Source organism: Acromyrmex echinatior, chromosome 3 (genome assembly GCF_024713525.1).
Source record: "Acromyrmex echinatior isolate Ae372 chromosome 3, ASM2471352v2, whole genome shotgun sequence".
Classification (NCBI taxonomy): Eukaryota; Metazoa; Arthropoda; class Insecta; order Hymenoptera; family Formicidae; genus Acromyrmex; species Acromyrmex echinatior.
In genome coordinates this window covers 828,522-852,702 of record NC_141854.1, presented here as the reverse complement: position 1 = coordinate 852,702, position 24,181 = coordinate 828,522, and the positions used below count along the sequence as shown (strand labels likewise).

The 24,181-nt window shown below is 30.8% G+C and overlaps 1 protein-coding gene and 2 long non-coding RNA genes across 3 annotated transcripts in view; 1 reads left to right on the top strand and 2 right to left on the bottom strand.

Moving 5' to 3' along the window:
• LOC147910085 (uncharacterized) overlaps positions 1–8,385 on the bottom strand; it is a 12,244-nt gene extending 3,859 nt beyond the window's left edge. Inside the window, exons 1-3 of the long non-coding RNA XR_015544377.1 lie at positions 8,306–8,385; positions 8,062–8,247; positions 7,380–7,604 (exon numbers count right to left, since the gene is read on the bottom strand). This is a non-coding gene — a long non-coding RNA (uncharacterized LOC147910085). The remainder of the gene's footprint in view (positions 1–7,379; positions 7,605–8,061; positions 8,248–8,305) is intronic.
• LOC147910086 (uncharacterized) lies at positions 1,853–7,363 on the bottom strand. Its single transcript, XR_015544378.1, has 2 exons — positions 3,404–7,363; positions 1,853–3,315 (listed from the first exon to the last, which is right to left on the bottom strand). It is a non-coding gene; the product is annotated as an uncharacterized LOC147910086 (long non-coding RNA).
• mts (protein phosphatase 2 catalytic subunit mts) lies at positions 8,365–24,181 on the top strand. Its single transcript, XM_087403930.1, has 6 exons — positions 8,365–8,696; positions 11,292–11,501; positions 11,696–11,959; positions 12,063–12,235; positions 12,387–12,494; positions 16,072–24,181. Exons 1-6 carry the CDS (start codon positions 8,595–8,597, stop codon positions 16,142–16,144), a joined length of 930 nt encoding a protein of 309 aa, XP_087260056.1. The 5' UTR covers positions 8,365–8,594; the 3' UTR covers positions 16,145–24,181.

The following is a 24,181-nucleotide window of genomic DNA, read 5'->3' as shown; positions in this document are numbered from 1 at the left end:
TTATGAATCGAGATAGCTATAAAGAAAAAATTTATGAGATTCTTAATGATCATACTACATACGATTCAATCAAAAAAGATCCCACTAAGAAAATAACTGGTGAAATTGGTAAATTATTAAAAAATTGGAAAAATAAGGGGTACATTGATTCTAATTTATATAAAAAATTGTACGTTTCGGACGGCGAACTTCCGAGATCTTACGGTTTGCCAAAAATTCACAAAGAAGGTCACCCTTTAAGATTGATTGTCAGCTGTATTAATAGTGCTTTTTATCCACTGGCGACTTTCTTAAAAGAAATCATTGACAATAATAACATAAAAAATTTCAGTTTCGTTAAAAACAGCTTTGATTTAGTAAATAAACTCAATGGTAAAGCAATTGATACAAATTTTAGTATTATATCATTTGACGTGGTCTCCATGTACACGAATATTTCGACTGAATTAGTATCAAAAAGTATTGAACGTAGGTGGAATTTTATGGAGAATAAGACTTCGATTCCTTTACATGAATTTATCAAAGCAATTATGATTATAATTAATTCTACATTTTTTAGTTTTGATAATAAAATATTTAAACAGATTTTTGGCATGCCAATGGGTTCTCCTTTGTCCCCCATACTGGCGAACATTGTTTTACAAGATTTTGAACAAGAAATCATTACCAAGAATAACATCAATTCATCTTTTTATTTTCGTTATGTGGACGATATTGTATTAGCTATACACAAAGAAAAAGTTGAAGGAGTTTTAGAATTGTTTAACTCATATCATGAAAGGCTTAAATTTACTGTGGACTTTGGCGATGATAACGGCATACATTTCCTAGATGTTAAATTAATGAGACAGGAAGGAAATATCATCTTCGATATTTATAAAAAACCTACCAATTCTGGGAGATATCTTAATTATTTTTCGAATCATCCATTAGAACACAAAAGCGGAGTTATTATTGGGCAATTTGATAGAATTCTATTCTTATCCCATCCTAAATTTCATGAAAAACATCTCTGAATTAATTCACACGTTTCTAAGTAATGATTATCCTTTAAAGTTTATATTTTCTACAATAAATAATAGAATTAAAACGTTGGAAAACAGAACTAATTTAGATCAAAATCGTAAAGAAATTAATAATGAATGTGACTCTAATGTTACTTCAAAAAAATTTTTCACGATACCATATTTGGGCAAAGTTTCGGAAAAATTTAAAAAACTTTCACATGTGTACGGTTTTAATATAGCTTATAAACCTATGAATAAATTGAATACATTTATTAAGATAGGAAAGGATTCTTTGCCTAAGGATGACCAATGCGGAGTAGTTTATAAAATTAATTGCTTAAACTGTGAATCGTCTTATGTTGGCCAAACCAAAAGGAAATTAAAAACTCGGATTAAAGAACATAAGGCCGATATAAGAAAACCTTCTTCCGAAATTTCTGTGGTTTCACGTCACCGTATGAATGAGATGCATGAATTAGATTGGGATAATATAAGAATTTTAGATATAGAACAATCTTTAGCGAAAAGAAGAATTTCGGAAATGATACATATAAAAAGACAAACAAGTGGTATCAATAAGCAAAGTGACACGGAAGGTTTGCCTGAGGTTTATTTTCCTCTTCTAAAGAAGGATGTCTCTTTCCGTTAATAAACAATTCTAGAACTTTCTAAAAATTTTTGACTCAGATATATAAATAGTGGTAAAATATATGATGGGACAAATAACAACACATAATGTCACGACAAAATTCTAACTGTGTAAAAGAAATACTCGAGATTCATCGTTTGGTTTTTTTGCTGTAAAACAGGTAATGATTCTATTTCTTTATATTCCGACTAGAAGATTTTAATATATACAATTTTATTTAGAATCTGGAAATTCTTGTTCTACACTTTTCTTGATATGACAATTGACGGTGTAACATTACCGTATGAAGCATCTTCACATATAAAAGAACATGTTTATTTAATTACAACTCTTGACTGTTGAATTTAATGTCAACTAGATGTAACTCTGCGTTTTAAGAATATTATTGAATTACTGAAGATGGCCAGATTGTGGCCGAAACGTTTAATGTTTTAATTAATGTAATAATAATTAAATATCACAAACTATAACTTGTGCTGTGGTTTTTTATGCTCTTATTTTTTATATGTGTTAATATTAGAACCACGTTAGTTTCAAGATAATTATTACAATAATTTCTAGTAAGCAAAAATTATTATGATAAAATGTTTTGGAAAATTTAGTATTTGATTTTAAAAAAACAAAAATTATTTTATAAGAAAAATATTCTTTAATAACGTAAGATGCGACCTCTATACGTTTAAGCTACAGAGACGTTCCTGAGCGTCACGTGAGCGTCCGGCGGCTCGGCCGCCGAGCCTCGAGTGGTAGTGGGAATATTGCGCCGGAGTCGGCCCGAAATGTACAAATCTTTGCGAGCACTGCTCTAGAGAAAAAGTTACATGATCGATACCCAGGGCGCGATTCCGTAACTGTCTTTACACGCCTGCCGACAGTTGTCGTTGCGCAGATATTTTATGTAGTGAAAAAGCTGCGCAACGACATCGACAATTGTCGGTAGGCGTGTAAAGACAGTTACAGAATCGCGACTCAGTATTATGTTCGACGATATGTATCGGTCATGCAAGCGACAGACGTCAATATCGTACCGAATATCGACAATTGTCGATGGGCATGTATGTACAACATATACATATACTTAAGGACTTCGGTTCTTTCCCTCTCCAGTAAACGATAATGCATTGAAATTGATTAAAATGGATTCGGATTTTCAGAAATATGGATTCCTGAATGTTAAAATAAATCCTTTTCAATCCTGAATGCATTTTTATTCATTTATAGGAATTACATAGAGCATATCTGTATGTCTTTCAATCTAAAAATAATATTAGCATTTTCTGTGCAATGTGAATACTGCTCAATTCAATATTCTGAATATGAAATGCAGTTTTTCAATCTAATTGAATAAAAAAAGTTTTTATTTAAAAATGGACCATAAATGCTATTTAAATTATTCAAAATTATAAGTAGGAAATTTTTTATTTTAACCCAACTAAGTTAAAAAAAGTTGTAACATAAAAATAATTGAGCTATATTCTTTTGTTTCTCTTTGATTAGAAGTAAAATAAATGATCGATGTGAATACTCGCGAATCAAGTCGAACACAGCCCAAATATTAGACTAATCACGATGCACGACATCGGCCAAACAAGATTAAGTTATTCGACACTTACCCAATGTTGTCTCATAGTAATGTAAATTGTTTACATTTTATTATATCTGTTAAATGATGATATTTTTATTATATCTATATAATTTCTTTACTAGTTTAGTTGTAATTGAAGTAGAGAATGAATAACACATTTACCAATTGAAGAAGTATTGTAGCGAGCAACGTAGAAGATTCATGATTCAGAAGTTCGAATCCCTAAAGTATGTTTTTTAATATCAATTTAATTTCAGGTATAATTCTTATAATGTCTTAGAAATAAAATTTGTAACGCTTTTAAATATGAATATATTTTTTTTTAATATTAAAGACTAGTGTCAGCTCGGATCCAATCCATTTCAATCCATTCAGTTCATTTTTAATGGATTTAAAGTCCGCATTAAAAGAATTTTAATCCATTTTAATCCATTCTTGTTTGTTAGATCGATTACTTTTTTAAAATTTATAAAAATTCAGATTATTTCGTCTTTACATCAAATTTAGTTGTAAGCGGACGTAAGGTTTAAGCCTAAACACAATGCAAAGCAACAGCGGTAGCGATAAAAACAGCAATAGCAATAGTGATAGTGATAGAAACTGACAATCTAATATACGGGAATGCATATGTCAATGTACATAGGCACGGAATAAGGCAAAGCGATAAATTTCCGATAAGTTGGAATTCTGTGTCTATCACCTTATAGCCTACTAATTGGCGTCCAGATTTTTCATTCTATTTATATCAAAATTAAAACGGATAAAAGAATATACTATAGTTTATATACGAAATCAAATTGGTTGGCATTTTTTATTTCTTTCGCGGCATTTGCTGGATTTACACTGTATCCGACGTGCGACGCTCTGCAACCAATCAGAAAACAGGATTTTGTTTTATATCATCGATACCAAATAAAATTCTGCTTTCTGATTGGTAGAACATCGACGTACGACGTCGGATACAGTGTGAATCCAGTAATTGTGTAACGGGAGACGACAATTATATATTGTTTATTTCTATAATATTTTTATTGCTATTCTTATCGCTATTGCCTCGAATTGTGTTTAGGGCTTTAGTCATGTCGCTAATCGCGCACGGACTAAGAGGATTAAAGCCGCAGCATAGACTTTTGCATAACGCATAATGTATAATACATAAGCGAATCAACTAATCAGAATTTTGCCTTTTCTTTCATTTCATAGAAAAAAAGAATTTCGATTGGTTAATTCTCTTATGCGGTATGCATTATGCATTATGCAAGAATCTGTGCTCCCCACTTAAGCTCGGATCTACAATAGGTGTTTTAAGCCTTAAGTCGTAAAAAACTGATCAATTACAATCGAATGCGAAAAGAATAATCTGTGATTCATTCATTTCTTATGGCTTAAGACTTAAAACACCTATTGTATATCCGAATTAATGCTCTGTCCAGTATTATATAGGTGCATTCGTTTACGCAACGATTAGTTCAAAGAGTATCATTTAATCCTTGTTTAACATTCGGTAAACAACAAGGATAAAATAGGAGCGTTTATATTTAACTGTAATCGTATGCTGTATGCCATAATCTGTAAAAATTAATTACTCACAGTCAAGTATTTCTCTTTTATTCATCGGTAAAAAGAGAATACTCGAAGGTGATTGGTCAACTTTTTACGGCTTACAGATTACGGCATACAGCGTACAATTATGGCCAATATAAACGCTCCCAAGGCCTGTTCTATAAAAGAGTAAGCGCAGTAAGCCGTAAGAAATAAACCAATTATAGTTGATTATTCTTCTCACACTTAATTGTGATTGATCAATTTCTTACGGCTTACGATTTGTGACTTTATTGTAGAACAGGCATAATACTTCTGTGCTAAGGGTATATCCACACAAACTTGCATAATCGCATAATTGTATGCACAACAAAAATTATGCAATCACATTTTATGTGCGTCTTTATAAGGCCCATTCTACATTAGATACAAGCCGATCACAAGTTTGTTGTGACAACCAATATGAAGCGTTGATTTCAAAATACATACACTACATACACAACTGTTATGTATTTGCGACTTATGTAAACGGCCCTTAAGCAAACGCATTTGCGATAGCTAATCAAAAACTGTTATTAGTACCATTGATTGGTACTAATAATAGTAATTAGTAATTAGTAGCAATTAGTACTTCTAATTGACTGTCGCAAATGCGTCTGTGAATTGTTCTATGTTTGCGACTTATGTAGACAGTTCTTAAGAGAAATACGATTGGATAATTTTTTTATGCATACGTTTATGCGGCTATGCAAGTTGTGTGGATATATCCTAACCGCTATGCACCGTAGCGTAATGGCGCGCTCCCATAGTGCGGAATTAGTGCAATGCGGAAAGTTCGTGATTGGTTGTGGTTCATTCCGCCGATTCCGTTGAAATGTGTTTTCCTATGTCTCATGGAACGGAATTTGCGGAATGCGCAATTAGCTCTGACCAATCGTAAGTTTTTCCAGGTTTTTTTAGGTCACTTTTATTAGATCTATCAGAATAGTGTTCGTCATTGGCTTGCATTGATTGCGCATTTGCAAGTTCCGCTTAATGGGACATAGAAAAATGAATTCCTGCGGATTGGAAACACACATACATACAGGAATATTACTCCGACTTCGTTTTGTGTACCCATCTTTGATTGATTTTGATTTACATTTTCGCTTTTCTATATACTATATATACCTGTATGACATTCGTGTTCTCATCATATTGACCTTCGTATTTATCTGGAGACTTAATTAATTACTTTCAGAGTTATATTCAGATTTCCATCCGACTGCAGATTGCATCCAGGTATCACTCCATTATTGTTATTTATCGAATATTAAACAAGGATGACATAACACCCGGAGAACACCCAGGTGGTAATACGAACATGTCTCAGCATATTAGCATTGTTCGTTTTATCTTTCGGTAGCTACTCGGGGTTGCTCCGAATTAACTCAGCGTACTTGAAATGTAGGATTCACACTATGTATGACATCCATCATATGATGTCTGACATTCATCGTAACGATGACTGCATTCAGCGGACTCAACAATTGAGTGAGCGCTCGCTGCTATTGATATATTCTTCCAGATCTAAAATGCTGATTGGATGATCTAAAAGAATACACCAATAACACCGAGCGCTTAGTCGACTATTGAGTCCGCTGAACGCAGCTAATGAATGTCAGATGTCGTATCACATTAGATATCATACATAATGTGAATCCTACATTTCAAGAGTAACTCCCGAGAGATAAAACGAACAATATTATTGATTAAAAATTATGCGCTTGTAGAAGACAGTTTTCTCTGTTTAAACCACAACCGTGATGTAAAATAGAGAGAGAGATATTCCGTTTCCATAGTTGCGCAGTAGCAGGAATCTAGGGAAAAATTTGATTGACTATCCCAATATGTCAGCGTTATTATACGCAGAAAAGTCAATTTAGACAAAAATTTGATTGGTTGTTTTCAGTATTGCTATCGCCATTATGCACAACGGAACACTTGATGTTCTTACATCATAAGCTTAATGAAGTTAGTTTTTATAAGTATATGCACATGCACATATACAGGCATTGGCAAATCCGCAAAAGAAATAAATTTGCGTAACAGAAAACGGCGGAATCGACGGAATGAAGTCACGACCAATCACGAACGTTCCGCCAATTCCGCATTGCGCCATTCCGCACCATGGGACTGCGCCATAAGGATGCCATCCCATGAGCGGAAATTTGCAGAATGGAATAGCGAGACCAATCACAATAGCAGAAAAGCAAGCAGAGTAATGACTGCAGAATTGTGATTGGTCGCGCTGTCTGTTCTGCTGTAAATTTCCTCTCATTGAACGGCGGTCTAAGCGAATGCAGGGTATATCGATGATCGTATGCGTGCAAAATACTCCGTGATATGTATGTGTGTAACACGTATATACACACACGTATATACGTGTGATCTGCGACCACGTGACAGTAATACTTTCAATTTTTCCCGCAAGGCACGATAGCACTAAAATCATACCGTCTCAATTTTATATGGATTTTCGGAAATAATGGGCGAGTTCAAGACGACAAAGTGGCTAGGCATGCTTGCCGAGCGAATGAGCATAATTGGTTCTTACCTGTAGATCCAAATATTCCACAATATATGATTTCTGATAGGTTGAAATTCTTATTCTCTGTTCTCTGTTCTCTGTTCCTTTTATTGTGTGGAGTCACTATAAGTACATACAATATGGACGCTGAGCGTCAGCACCTTTGATGTAGTGAGTTCCAGGTCACATGACTTGCCGCCATGTTGTGGGTCGGACACTTATAAATTTGAGTTTTTATAAAGAATGATTTTTCTAAAAAAAAAGACAATTCGATCGTGTCATAAAAATTGTTTATAGCAAGTATTTTTAAATCAAATTATATTATGTAATAATATAACGTTAACAAACTCATAATTATATAAAGATAATATTTACATTAATAATAATAATAATATTAAACAGTAATAAGTAAATTAAAAATAATAATTGATTAAGTATATGAAAATTGAATAATTGAATAATTATGTATAGAAAAATAATATATTACATGAAAATTAAATGTGAAGTTGTAATAATTTAATAATATACGTACACAAATGCAAACTTTATTACAAGAATATTTTATCGTATATAAATATAACAATCTACCCAATATAGCGTCTCCGAAAAAATTTGATTTAATTTTTTTTAGTAAAACTTAATTTTATTAACCCTTTGTCCTACTCTTCTCTTACAAATTAAAAAAAAATTAAGCTTTGTATGAACGTACCACGGCTCTCATTCGTGATACTCATGTTTGGCCCGATCTCCTTACCACGAGTCTCACACGATATTGTAGGCGAAAGAGTTAATTATATTTTTTGGAAAAGAGATCCACCTAACCTGTGATTTCAACTTATTGAAGGCAGCCATATTCCTGATTGGAAATCGACGCATGCGCACTAAAAATTGGAAACTACATAAAAAGTTTAGTGTCCATACTGTATACTGTGGTTTCGAACCCATTTTCAGACCTCGAGTTTGATCTCCTTCTTATTACTTCGTGGTGCCGTGACATCATCGCGCCAGCGCTCGGCGTTCGGCCATTTTGTGTGACTGCAGTGAACAAGCGCTGTCCGTTTTCACGAGGTATTTGTGTTGCGGGATTCGTGGTCAGTGGCGTGCAGTGGTGGAGATAAACTCGGATGATTTAGCTTCGCGTTAAAGGATACGCTTGGGCGATCGGATTACATGCGCTAGTGAGGAGTGCGACCGACCGCACGACCGCGTTAATTTCCCGTGCAAAATTGTGGGACAAGTACGATGGAGGATAAGGCGTCGCTCAAGGAACTTGACCAGTGGATAGAACAATTAAACGACTGCAAACAACTGACAGAAAGCCAAGTGAAAACCCTCTGCGATAAGGTACACATTCGACATGCTCGTTAAGCATGGCTCCGCCCCGTTTGGAACATCCCCGTGAATGGCCGCGTTACGTTATTTTCCGTTATTCGCACACGGCTGTCGCGTGCCGCGTTCGAATGCATCGTTTACCGTTCTCTGCTATCTCAAATTGCTATCAAACATGATATCGACGATGTGTCATGGACGTTACGGAACGTTTATGAGGATCATCGTGCACCCCGGGGATCTCGGGATTTTTCCCATCGTCGTAGTCTCGTTCTCGATGATGAATTCACCCCTTTCCTTCTCCGAGAAGCTCGCATTTTGATGGCTACCTTTGGGTAACGACCGGGATTCATGATTCTAGATCGATTATTCTTGCTTATACATGCCGTTTTAAACCTGTTAACGCAGTTCCGCAACAGGTGAACGCTCCGTTGTTGCGTCGTAATTTTGCTGGTGTACGTCTTTTGAGATACTTAAGGCTCTATGATTTATCTAGGAGATGAATAATCTTATCAGTTACGATAACTGTAATATGTTTTACATTCGGTAATAACATCTGTTATTGACTATTTTTCTTTCGATTGGTGAGTGCGATTATGAGGAAAGTTATCACTTTGCTATGAATCATGCAGTCGCTTATAGACTGAGATATTCTATTTCATTATATTTCATTAATGTAACAAAAAAAAAATAAGAATTGTGTTCCAAGTTTATTAAAAGCCAGGACTTTGGTATCCTTAGAGAAATTCAATTTAATATTAGTCAATTTAATATTGAAAAATACTAATGAATTACTTGTTTCGAGTACTAAAAGTGCTGGATGTTAAGTAATTAAAATAAAATTTTTGTAAGGATATATATTTGACAAACTGGAAAGAAATAATATAGGAATATATTAATATAGGAATTATCCTATATATTATTAATCCTTAATATTATTAATCCTTAATATAGGAATTCTTAAAGGCAATATGATACTTATGTAAAGGATTATTTGAAAAATATTCTGTACATTTGATTATTTTGAGATTGATTTAAATATTTCTAGTAGACTGAACTAAATGAAATTATTTTGAGTATTTTTGAATGAATCTATATTTAGAAATTTGAAGGTATTATAGCTGTGACTTCTTTGCAATAATGTTTCTCCACATTGTATTGGTATGATATGCCAGTTGGCCAAAGTATCTGTTTTTCTGAATGTATGCCAGTAATTATATCTGTAATTGGCAATGGAAATTCATTTGTTATGAAAAAAATTTTTATTTGAATATTGAGAGATAATTTGTGATTACAAACGGACTATAATTTGAAAGATCTGTCATCATATCTTATCACCAGGACTTGGTAAAATAACTGATACGACTTATTTAAAATATAAAATAAGAAATGGGATCCGAAAATGCATTTATTTATTTAAAATAAATAATAATTTTTACCTTTTATTTAAAATATAACTTATCTTTTATTTTAAATAAGTTTTCGAAGGCTATTTCTTATTTTAAATAAGAAATTGACTTTGAAAACTTATTTAAAATATAAAATAAGAAATATTTTAAGTAAACATTTTAAATAGTAAATATAGAATATTTTAACGATTTTATTTATTTGAACATATAAATATATATTTATAATGTTTTAATTTTTTTTATAGTTTAATTTTTTTTAGTATAGCCAATAATTAATACTTAATAGTATTAATCCTCTGCGAATCAAGTGGAAAATTAACATGGATCATATATGGATGTATCTCGTACTCCACACACACATGCTTATACTTCGTATACTTCATCATAAATGTACTATGATTTATATATATTTATACATATATATATATATATATATATCATAGTATTTATGATGAAGTATATATATATATAAATAAAACTACACTTACCATCACTGATCGGATCAGTGACATAACTGATATAATTTATTTAAAATAAAAAATATAAAATAGATTCCAGAAAATTATTTAAAATATAAAATCGATAAAAAACAACTTATTTAAAATAAAAAATAATTTCCAAAAACTTATTTTAAATATTAAATAAGAAATAGGTCAAAAGAAGTTATTTAAAATAATAAATACTAAATAAGTTTTTAATTTTTTCTTTATTTAAAATATATATTCTAAATAAATTTATTTGAAATAACATCGAGCCCTGCTTATCATATTAGTTGATGATAGATCTTTACAACATTATCTCATGTGTCTGTAAAGATGACTTATGATTATATTATGTATTTAAGGAATAAATGTTATTGTTTTATTTTGTTTTAGCTGAACTTTTATCTCCACAGTTTTCTATTTTTTTTTTCAATATGAAAAGAAAAAAGAGGAAAAATGGAAGATGCAAAAAGTTTCAGTCAAAAATAATACCCTCTGTGTGTGTGTGTGTGTGTGTGTGTGTGTGTGTGTGTGTGTGTGTGTGTGTGTGTGTGTGTGTGTGTGTGTGTGTGTGTGTGTGTGTGTGTGTGTGTGTGTGTATATATATAGACATACTGTCTTGTACTTGTTGCAAATTAATCTATTTTTATTTTTAATGATTTTGATAGCTATATGTATGTGTGTCAACAATAGTGTTTTATCATATTTAAAAATTTCAGGCGAAAGAAATTTTAGCTAAGGAATCTAATGTACAAGAAGTAAAATGTCCTGTAACAGTATGTGGAGATGTACATGGACAGTTCCACGATTTGATGGAATTGTTCAGAATAGGTGGCAAATCGCCTGATACAAATTACCTTTTTATGGGCGATTATGTTGATCGTGGCTATTATTCAGTCGAGACTGTCACTTTGCTTGTAGCTCTTAAGGTATAATATATAGTATATAATTATTATAATTTTATTAAATTGTCATGCTTTATTAAATACTTAATTATTATATTTAATTGTACAATATATGTATATATATATATATATATATATATATATATATGTTAATTTTTTCGAAAAAATAAGACATTTATTTATTTTTTCTTTCTCGGATTTGTTTTGTACAATTAAAGGTAAGATATCGAGAAAGAATAACCATTCTGCGAGGAAATCACGAATCAAGACAAATCACACAGGTATATGGGTTTTATGATGAATGCTTACGTAAATATGGAAATGCCAATGTATGGAAATTCTTTACGGATTTATTCGATTATTTACCATTAACGGCATTGGTAGATGGCCAAATATTTTGTTTGCATGGTGGTCTGTCACCATCGATTGACACTTTAGATCATATACGTGCTCTAGATCGTCTTCAGGAAGTACCACATGAAGTTAGTATCAGCATTTGTAGTGTTTATAATAACTATTGTAATAATGGAACTTAATTTAGTGTTGTAATTGTATGTGTGTATGTGTGTCTATTATTTAATACAGGGTCCTATGTGCGATCTGCTTTGGTCAGATCCAGATGATAGAGGAGGATGGGGAATTTCACCCCGTGGAGCAGGATATACTTTTGGTCAAGATATTTCTGAAACGTTTAATCACTCCAATGGACTAACACTTGTTTCACGGGCTCATCAATTGGTTATGGAAGGTTACAATTGGTAATTTCAATTTTAATTTAAATTAAAATAAATATTTTTTCTTCTATACATGTATAGTTCAACCAAGGATATTTCATAAGAAGTTTCAAATATATATTTTTTCTTCTATACATGTAATAGTGCTTATAACGTGTACTATCTCTTCTTTCAGGTGTCATGATCGCAACGTCGTAACTATATTCTCAGCACCTAATTACTGTTATCGTTGTGGTAATCAAGCTGCAATTATGGAACTGGATGATGCTTTAAAATATTCATTGTGAGTATGACTTTAAAATTTTTATAATTATAATGTAACGTTTACTTGCAAATTATTCTATTGATTTATTAAATAATATGGAAGTTATAGTTTAGGTTCTAACGAATTAATTATCCGAGTAATCACGCCACTAAGAACTGACACCTGTTATTGGTATGTATGTGTTTATTCGAATATAATATATAATTGACTGCGCAAACATTTTGATCCTTCATTTAGGATCCTCTTCAATGCTATTCTCTCTATATCTCATAACGCTTACAATGCGAGTATCAAAAATATTAAAATAAAAATCTATGTTACATTAAAAGTCGCTTTTACATATAAAATTCGTTATAAATTTATGGTGTGTCAAGATGTGACGCGTTCCTTCGTCCAACATAGTTCCTCATCAAATTGACAAATTTATTAAATAATTACATGATGTAAATATAAAATGTTATATTTAAAACTTACATGCTAAGCTTAGAACGCTGTGAAGAGAAGTTGTCTGTTCGACATGTGAATCTCGTGTGAAAGTATGATAAATAATCGATATTTGTCACGCGATACAATTGTTGTGGAGAGAGAGAGAGGGGGGGAGGGAGAGAGAGAGAGAGAGAGAGAGAGAGAGAGAGAGAGAGAGAGAGAGAGAGAGAGAGAGAGAGAGAGAGAGAGTCTCACATAGATAATACATCTGAGTATATCGAATCCAACAAATCATTTTTTTAAGTTTAACTTATTTTTTTTGCTTTTTATATGAATCATCTCAGATATAAGACGTCTTTGTAGAATTCTCTCATTATCTAGAACACATAGATTCGCAACATGGGCGTTATTATCCCTTGGTGGGCGCTGAGATCTAGGGAGATATATATATATATATATATATATATATATATATATATATATATATATATACATATATATATATATATAAGACGTCTTTGTAGAATTCTCTCCTCATCCAAAACCTTTACCTCTTCTCAATTAAAATCATACATTGATTCCAGTCTGTGCTCCGTTATAACAGAATATTATTGAGTCTAATTTGTGGTTCTTATGCTCGTTTATTCATATTTTTAACATTCTGTTCATTTAGCTCACATATGACGCATCACAATCTTTCCATATCTATGATCCATATAAAACAGTAAAAAAATGTTAAATTTAGAAAAATGATACTGATTTGTTGGATTTGGTATACTCAGATGTATAATCTATAGTGTGAGATTTTCTCCCTCTCCACAACAATTGTATCGCGTGATGAATATCGATTGTTTATCATATTCTCACATGAGATTCACATATCGAACGAACAACTGATCTCAACGGCGCACAGTGGGTCAGGAGACACCAAAAACTAATCAAAAATGGCCAACAGTTATTAGCAGCATTAATTTAGAAAAGTTCTTATTATTATCCAAAGGAATAAATGTACATTTATGCAAAATTTTAGAATAATGCGTTATTAATTTTGTGTCTACATACTTTCTAATTTAGAAAGTTACAATTGTAGTTACAATTGTCGATTGATCGTTTTGACGTAAACAGTATTCCTTGTGTAATATTTATTTATTCTCCAATGTTTTGAATGTTATTTCATAATTAAAATATGCATGAAATATGATTTCTAAATTGTTATCCGCAAGAAAGGTTGATTTGTTTTTAGAAGTAAGATTTAAAGCATACTCTTTTACAGTATTCTGATATTAAACTATGTATCAATCAAAATCTCTTCGAACCTCCACTGCGGAATCCGATTTTATAAATATTATTGTACTTCTATGTTAGTTGACTTTCATATATGCTGTCACCAGCTGCCCCTTTTGATCCCAAGAAATAAAACAACTAAACTTTACCTCTCCGCAGGATGTAAATTCTTTGAAAATTTATAATATTGACAATAAGTAACAAAAAAACAAATCCTTATGTAATAATAATTATTTGGATTTAATTTTAACAAACGTTATGAAAAAAAATATTCAGTAAAAAAATGTCTTCAAATTTATAATTTTTAAAATTATTAAAATTAATATTGTACTATAAGAAGTATACATCTAAATTAAATCTTTCAAATAATTTATGTTTTTTTAAATAATCCTTACTAATAATAGTAGGATTTATAACAGATTCGTACGCAATAATTATTAACAAATATATAAAAATAATATTTCATGAAATTACAAAAAATAAAAATTACTATATTTTAAATTTTGTGTGTGTGTATGTGTGTGTGTGTGTGTGTGTGTGTGTGTGTGTGCGCGCGCGCGCGCGCGCGTGCGTATGCGTATTTAATAATTATTTTATTATACGTTTATTACAAATTGTTTATTATAATAATTTACATTATTAAAAAAAAATAATTTTACTTTTTTAACTAATTTGCTTGACACTTAATATATGTATATGTAGATGTATAAAAGTCATTTTAAATAAGTATATTTAACGAGATTTGACATTTTTTTTAACATTCTATTCCGCCATTTTAGATCCGCCATTTTGAATTTCTAAATTTTGAGTTCAGATTCGAAATCAGCGACCATAAAAAAAGCCGATAAGAATTTGAGCAATTGAAACATTTTTAGCATTTTCGTGCGTCATGTTGGATCCACCATTTTCAATTTCTAATTTTTAAGTTTTAATTCGATATCAGGGATAAAATCCCTGAATACTCAATTTAACAGCAATTGGAGCATTTTTAATACTTTTGGTCATTTTTTTTGGCCCACCGTGCGGCGTTCTAATATAGCTTAGCATGTTTTGTAAGTTTTGAATTTAACATGTATTTTACATCATATAATTGATTACATTATTTAGTAAATTTGTCAATTTGATGAGGAACTTATATTGGACGAAGGAACACGTCACATCTTGACATACCATAAATTTATAACGAATTTTATGTAAAAGCGATTTTTATGTAACACAGGTTTTTATTTTAATATTTTGGGCACTCGCGTTATAAGCATTATGAGATATAGATGAGAGAATAACATTGAAGAGGATCCTAAATGAAAAATTGAAACGTTTATGTAATCAATTTTATATTATACTCGAATAAACTCCATACACACCAATAATCTGAGTCGGCTTTTATTGACATGATTACTCAGATGATCTATTAAACGCATATTGAATGCATGTTGCTACATTAAAATTTTTTTAAACAAATGTATTGATAAACAATATTAAATTTTATAGGATTGTACATGTGATGAAATGTATGATAAAGTCTTTAAATGTAGGATAAAGTGGTAACAATTTCAAACCTGAACAATGTGGTAACAATTACAATTCTGAACGAAATAAAATTTGAATCCAATTTTCGAGGTCCAACTTTGGTAACTCTTTCATTATATAGAATAAAACAGAAACAATCAAACTTTGAAAATTGGATTCCTATTTTATTTTGTTCAGAATTTTATCATGTTCAAACCATCTCTGTATAATCATAAATGTATGCCACGTTATATTTCCTTTATTGTTAAAAGATTTTATTGATATAAAGATGTTTATTGTTTAAAGATATTAAAAAGCATGATGCAACTTTACTGGTAGATATTATTATTAATTTTCTTTTGATTTTTTGTTACAGCCTACAATTTGACCCAGCACCAAGACGTGGAGAACCACATGTTACCAGGCGAACGCCAGACTACTTCCTCTAAAGAACTAAACTTCAAGGTTAAGAAATGTCAAGGTAGGAGAATGGAAACGCGACTTTATAGTGACGCCAGACAGCATAACTTTCAATAGAACATCGCTAAATGAATGTGAGGCTCCGACATGTTTTCACACATACCACATATAGCCTCAAGTATTATATCATGGCTCACTTTATGGTGTCTCATTGAGAGATAGAATAGATTACACGCACGTTCTGTGCGTGCCTTACATGATACATGTAGACACAACATTACTTGTACACAGAAAAGGAAAAAAATAATACAATAATGTATGTACACACGTATCGATTAAATTCATTTGTAGCATTGAGTTTTATTATATCCGCTTGTATTTTTATTATTAAAAAAACTGAATTTATAATAATGCACACGTTTGCGCGCAACAGATAGAACAAAAACAACGGTAAAATGGTATTGTTTTGTAATCTTGAATGAGAATATTATAAAATTCGTTAAGAAAAATTTATTAATGAGACAACATTGTGTGTGTTTTAAATAACGGTTCGTTCTAACGAAGTTAATTGTCATACAAGATTTCAAGAAAATGTACCAAAATGATTATAATTTGTATTTAAGAAATTGTCACGTTATTATTGGTGTGAATGGAGTATGAGATGTTCACTTGAAGAAAATGCAAGGTGAGTTGATGCAACAGTAAATTGGCATGCATAAATTGTGCCATATAAAGATTCAATAAATATAATTTTTAAGTATAAAGTTCATCAAAAGATTTTATATGGCATTACACATACGAATTCATCAGAATCATGATGAGCAGTCGTTTCGTCAGAATTACAGTTGTTTCTATACAGTATTTATTTTTAAGCAAATGAAGTATACATTTTTATTTATAATTTAACATTTTTATTAATAATACAGAAGTCCTCAAAAGGTGAATGTAAATCTCGTTCTCATCGATGTAGCTTTCTATGTGTTAATAGCTGTTTGCTCCGCATATTTGAAATGTAGGATTCACATTACGTAGTGTCTACGATATTTGTCATATGACGGATGTTGTACGTAGTGTGAATCCTACATTTCAAGTACGCTGGGTTCGGAGCGATTCCGAATAGCTCCCGAGAGACAAAATGAACAATATTAATGTATCCGTAACATTATTTTTGCAAAATAATATATGTCTGTATAAAAAAGAAAAAGAAGAGAATGATGTCTACATCTGTATTTGAAATGTTTTTACTTTATTTAGGCAAAATGGTTATATAATATTGTACATAAAATTTAGTTAATTAGACTTATTTTTATATTATAAATTTGTTTTGTAATTTTAGACTGCAATATAAAATTGAGCTACCCTAATTATAATGATTAATCGTAAAAAAAATACGATACTTTTGCATCAATTCTATCTGCCTTCTAAAGTGAAACACGTACTTTATATCGAGTGAATATATGCATTCATCATGATTAAATTTAAAAAAATTGTTTGCTTGTAAACTGATCTTTTTACTTATTAATGGATATAAAATATGCTTCTGATAAATAAACATGTGTAATGCAAGCCAAAGTAACCCAATGTCAAATTTTATATTCAATTTTATGTTAAATACAGGAACAATTTGTGTACAATGAATAGTTAAAAAAGAAACATATGAAGATATATTTATAAAAAATAAGTATTACAATTCGAATATAATGCATAATGAAACAAATATAATAGCGATGACGAAGGATGACAAGGCGATCGTGAAATGTGTTAGATGCACATTATAGCAATTAACTAAGACTGTAAAATCCATATACAGTATAGGACGCAGCGCGGAGTTAACGCGAGCCTTCTGCACAATGCAGGCTGAGCATTTTTTTCTTCTTTTTTTCGTTTTTTATTATACAATATACATAATATTCTTTAAATATCTTTAAACTACAATAATAATAAATTTTCCTATAGAATAAAAAATGCACTTGTAGTATTATATATATGATGCGATGGAATTTGAAGGTATATTTGAAGAAATAATAGACATCACAGCAATTATTATAACTAATTTTATATCTGCTCTATTTATTGCCCTCTTATTGTATACCGACCTTCAAATAACGGTGAAATTAATATAAAATATTGAAACATTACTACACACAATACACACAACACACACACACACACACACGCACGCACGCACGCACGCACGCACGCACGCACGCACGCACGCACGCGCACACACACACACACACACACACACACACACACACACACACACACACACACAGTACTCTCTATAAGTTTAGGAACCCTATGTTTTACAGGAAAGCCATTACGTGATAGCGATCTCTACATGTTTTTGATTTAAACACTTCGGAAAATGTCTAAATGACGATAAACATTTATCTAGAACACCTATAAGCTTGTACATGCTGAAAATATGTTGGACAATCATTTCAGCATCGAAGCGCTCAAGATTAAATTTCGCACTTTGGTCTAATGTTTATTTATATTTCCACTTATTTTGCAACGTCGTACTTATATTTGTTGTATATGTACAGGTTATTTAATTGTAGTTTAACGGTTTTTATAAAAGTGATAAACTATTTTATTTCAGTAAAAATTGTAAAATGGCCCCGAAGAATCAGATTTTGTATGAAGCGCATTTTAATTAAAATTCCATATTTTAATAGTATGTTATTAAATCTTTAATTGAAAAAAGACGAAATAAAAGTACATACATACATACGTTATCTATAATGTAGATAACATATGTATGTTTTATTTCGTCTTTTTTAAATTAAATAATTATTTACAAATCTGTAAAACGTAGGGTGTTCCCAAATTTATGGAGGGTACTGTGTATGTATGTGCGCGCACAAGTGGACATATTGGTCGGCCATTATGTATAATGCCCTCATTAATCACATGCCCGTAACATATATTACTATATGTGTTACGGGCATGTGATTAATGAGGGCATTATACATAATGACCGATCAATATGGATAATGTCCGCTTGTTTTGTGAATAATGCAATGTGAAAATGGCAATGTGAATAATGTAAGTAAAAATGTTCAAATTAATAAAATTGATCGGTCATTATGAATAATGCCCTTGGACTAATGGGAAATGTGATTAATAAATTGAAAGTCTAAAAATATCATTATAAAAAATAGGGGCAAATGTACCTTTATAATATCATTATAAAAAATAGGGGCAAATTTACCTTTACACAGCCCGCTCCAAATGACTTTTCACCGACCTCGAGTTTAATGACCTTAATCACCGACCTTGACTTTCAAAGAAGTTAAGGTTATTGATTTTTTTCCATCGCTTGTTATTCATTAAAAAGTTATGAACAGAATAATTTTTATCATTTCAGGTGAAAATCGTGCGCTCCTAGGCGGGGGGGGGGAGGGGAGGTGGAGTGGGAGTCGCTTCAGGTGAAAGGGATAACATGATGTGTGCAGTTGGACAATGTTTCTTTCTAAACCTCTGCCGTATATGGAATATTCGCAGTATAAGTAACTACTCGTTTAAAAACTAGCTCAGTACAGTAGTATAGTTCTCTAACTGTTAAACAATAAACATGAGACGGTAGTTATAGTTTGTTTTTATTTTAAAACTGTCTTAAATAATGTCTTAAGATATCATAAGTCAATGCGAGGACTGTATCTTAAGACATTATTTAAGACAATTTTAAAATAAAAACGGACTATGAAACGTCCCATGTTTTTTTCACGTTTCACAGTTGGTAGTGCATACTATAGATGCGGAGCAAAAGTAGGCGTGGTTGACCGAACTGCACACATCATGTAATACTTCCACCATGATGAAAATCGTGCGCCCCCATGCAAGGGGAGAGAAGCAAAGAGGTTTTGTGTATATATATATATATATATATATATATATATATATATGTAGAGTAGGCAAGCATAGGGATCCTGTAAGTGGAAATGTTAGACAGTAGAAAAGGAAAGAATACGGGATGGTTATCTTTATCTTTGTCTAATGTTGCGCCGCGCATAAAACTTTGAAAGCTGAATGGAGCGGTATTGATATATTACTCTCCTGAAATCTCCCCACCTAACACTGAAAATCAACAGCGCATGCGCAATTAAACAAGGATGCTGATGGCCATTTTGTTTTCTGTTTCTTTCTATTCGCTCACACATTCTTAGCTGGCTCCTCTACTGTATATATGCAACCTCTTTGGGTAGGAATTGCTTTGCATGGAAAGTTGTGCACTTCTTGACAGGAGACGAAGCGAATCCCAACTCATCTCCCTTCCCCCCCCTGCTTGGGGGCGCACGACTTCATCTGAAGCGACTCTCACCTCAGCTCCCCCCTATTTGGGGGCGCATGACTTTTATCTTTTTCTGTCAAGGGAAAATACTGCTGAAATATATATTTTATGTTTAAAAATTGTGTGTTATTCATAAAAATTGTTCTATTCATAACTTCATAATGAATAGAACTAGCGACAGAAAAAAAATCAATGATCTTCTTAAAGGACAAGGTCAACATCAAAGTTAGTGAGAAGTCATTTGGGGCAGGCTGTGTAAAGGACTAAAGGTAAATATTTACCTCTATTTTTTATAATGATATTTTCAGACTTTCAATCTATTACTAATTTACATTTCCCACTAGTCTGTGGACATTATTCATAATGACCAGTCATTTGATTAATTTGAATGTTTTTGTTTACATTATTCACATTGCCCAAAACAAGCGGGCATTATACATATTGACCGGCCATTATGTATAATGCCCATACTAATCACATTGCCCGTAACATATACATACATTTAGATGGATAAGAAAAAGAATTTTTTTTTTAATCGGCCTCAACTCAAAAGCTTCCATTTCATGTCAAAACAACACCGATAAATTTTTATAGTATGATTTAGAGATCGCTAGTGAACGATTTTTAAATCAAAATTTCGATTTTCCTTAATGATGGATTTTCCTTGATGATGAATGATTTTCCTCATTATGTTTGATTTGATGCAAAAATGGCTTAATCCAGATTTTAAATGTAGTACTGTATGTTTTTTGGTCGTTGAACACAATGCAATAATTCATTTAGCTTTACGATATACGCCTTAAGAAATATATAATAGTTAAAATTAATGTAAAATTAATTAATGTGATTAATGTGAAAAAATGATCAAATCGAATTCAAGATCGATTTTAGCAAAGTTCCAAGCATTCAAATGGGTCATTACTCCCATCAAATTGTAAGTCTGTTCCACCAGAACAAGATCCAGTTAGAATTTTCGCGGGACCTTCTACATGGCCTTTAAAAGTTGCATTTAACAGGATTATTAAACATTTTTAAGGATATAATTAGGTGTGACAAAGTAAAATTTATTTTCCACAATTATATTTTTTAATGATAAATTCAAACGGTATGTTTCGACTATTCTTAGTCTTCATCAGCTGAGGAAAATATAATTATCTCATATATTAAAATTAAATTAACATATTATGAGGATCATTTCACTTTCGATTTACAATAGACGCAACCGTATTATATTTAGTCAAATTTGTTGAATAATAGACGAAGTAATGATGAATCATCAATCCAAACCAAAATTCATCGGTTAACAGCGAGAAAGGGCAGTTAAAAGTAAGTCAGTACAAGTAAAAGAAAATTTCTAGTAGTATTATAGATGTAGCTTGATGTCAAATTATATAAGACAGTTATATGCGCGTCTTTAATAATATTGGTAGATAAACTAAATAAAATAATAAATAATATTGGTGAATAAACTAAATAGAATAATAAATAATATCGTCAAATTGAAGTTATAAAGAGATATCGATACAGATTGAAAACTTAAATATATCTTAAACAATTAAAATTATATAGTTAAAACAATGATAATTTATAAATTTATGTATAAATATATATTGTATAATTTGAATCAAAGCAACAACTGAATATAAATAAAATTGCTTTCAGTTATATATAAACCAATTAATAAATTAAATAGAGTTGTACATAATTATTATGGAAATAGAGAGTAAAAATTATGCAATATTTATGAAGACAAATAAAATAATATATGTGGACAAGTTTGCAGCTGTCTGTTACGATTGCAAAGTAAAAGAGTCGGTTATTGTTCCGTGATACAAGACCTTGACTGAGAGAGTTTAAACGCAAATGATACTACATGTATGTCAAGAGAACAAAGAGACTAAGCGCTATCGTTTTTGTTATTATTCGAAATTAAATTTAACAGATAAACATATATGTCATCTAGAGATTCGATGTCTTCTTTTTTTAATTGTATACTATTTAACTGTTCTTTTATATGCAGTGTTTCAGAAATGAGTCTTTTATTATGATTTGATTCAGTATCCATTATTCTGACATTTTTCCAATCAAATCTATGATTGTATTGCAATACATGTTCCGTTATAACCTACTCTAAGTTTTTTATTGTAATTTGCAATCGTAATAGACAATTGCAAACTTATCAACATATATTATTTGTATCTGCCTTCATGAATATTGTAAGTGTTGCATAATTTTTACTCTCTATTTCTATAATAATTATGTACAATTCTATTTAATTTGTTAATTGTTTTATATGTAACTGAAAGCAATTTTATTTATATTCTGTTTTATTTATATTCTGTTGTTGCTTTGATTCAAATTATATATATATTTATACATAAATTTATACATAAATTTATAAATTATCATTATTTTCTTTATAATTTTAAGTTTAAGACATGTTTAAGTTTTCAATCTGTAACTATAAACTGTAAATCTCTTTGCAGCTTCAATTTGATGATATTATTTATTATTCTATTTAGTTTATTTACTAATATTATTAAGAACACATGTAATCATATTATATAATTTGACATTAAGTTACATCTATAATACTACTGGAAATTTTCTTTTATTCTATTGCCCTTTCTTGCTGTTAATCGATGAATTAGTTTGGATTGATGACTCATACTACTTCGTCTATTATTCGACAAATTTGACTAAATATAATACGGTTGCATTATACCATCTATTGTAAATCGAAGGTGAGATGATCCTCATAATATGTTAATTCAATTTTGATATATAGGATAATTATACAGTACAACATTTATCCTTTTAAAAAAAGAGGAAAAAAGACGCTAAAAGTGTGTATTCTTCGGTTCTTCGGAAAAAAAATGTACTAAATTGATTAATTCATATACTGTTTCTAAGGAGATATTAAACACTACAAAATGCATGAGATATTAGCATACATTTATCTTTTTTTAAAAAAAAGAAAAAGCGCTATGGATACGTACTCTGCAAAAAAATTTTATTAAATTAAAATATATGATGATATTATTTATTATTCTATTTAATTTTCTACCAATATTATTAAGGACGCATGTACAGCCATTTTATATAATTCGATATCAAGCTACATCTATAATACTACTGGAAGTTTTCATTTACTCATCACTGTTTGCTCTTTCTCGCTGTTAACCGATGAATTAGGAATGAGTACGTTACACAACTCACGTTTTCACTAACACAGTATGTATATACAAATTCACGTTTTCACTAACGCATCGCACGATCCCAAACATGACGCTGACCAATCCCGAGGGTGAATCGCTCATGACTTTGATTATAGTGATTCTAGAAAAATGTTATGATAAAGTACTAATATATAAATACAATAATAACGTAAGTATGTATTAAGACATAAATAATATGTCTATAATATGTAGAATTAAAAGAAATTTAAAAACAAAGTACGATGGGAGTAAGTATAATCAGTGTGACTACGTGCGAGCCAGTAAAACAACGTCTATAATATATAGGATTAACAGAAATTTAGAAACAAATACAATGGGAGTAAGTATAATCAATCTGAATACGTGCGAGCGAGTAATACGGCGCGGCGTGCAGATTAGAATTAAGTATAGGACATAAGTATTTAAGTTTGGAATTCTTTTGTGTGTGTTGTGAAAATTATTAGGTTTAACTGTAGTATTGCAATATTGTAATTTTTGTAAAATATTCATCATTCAACCATCTTTTTAATAAATGTAGCATTCAAATTAAA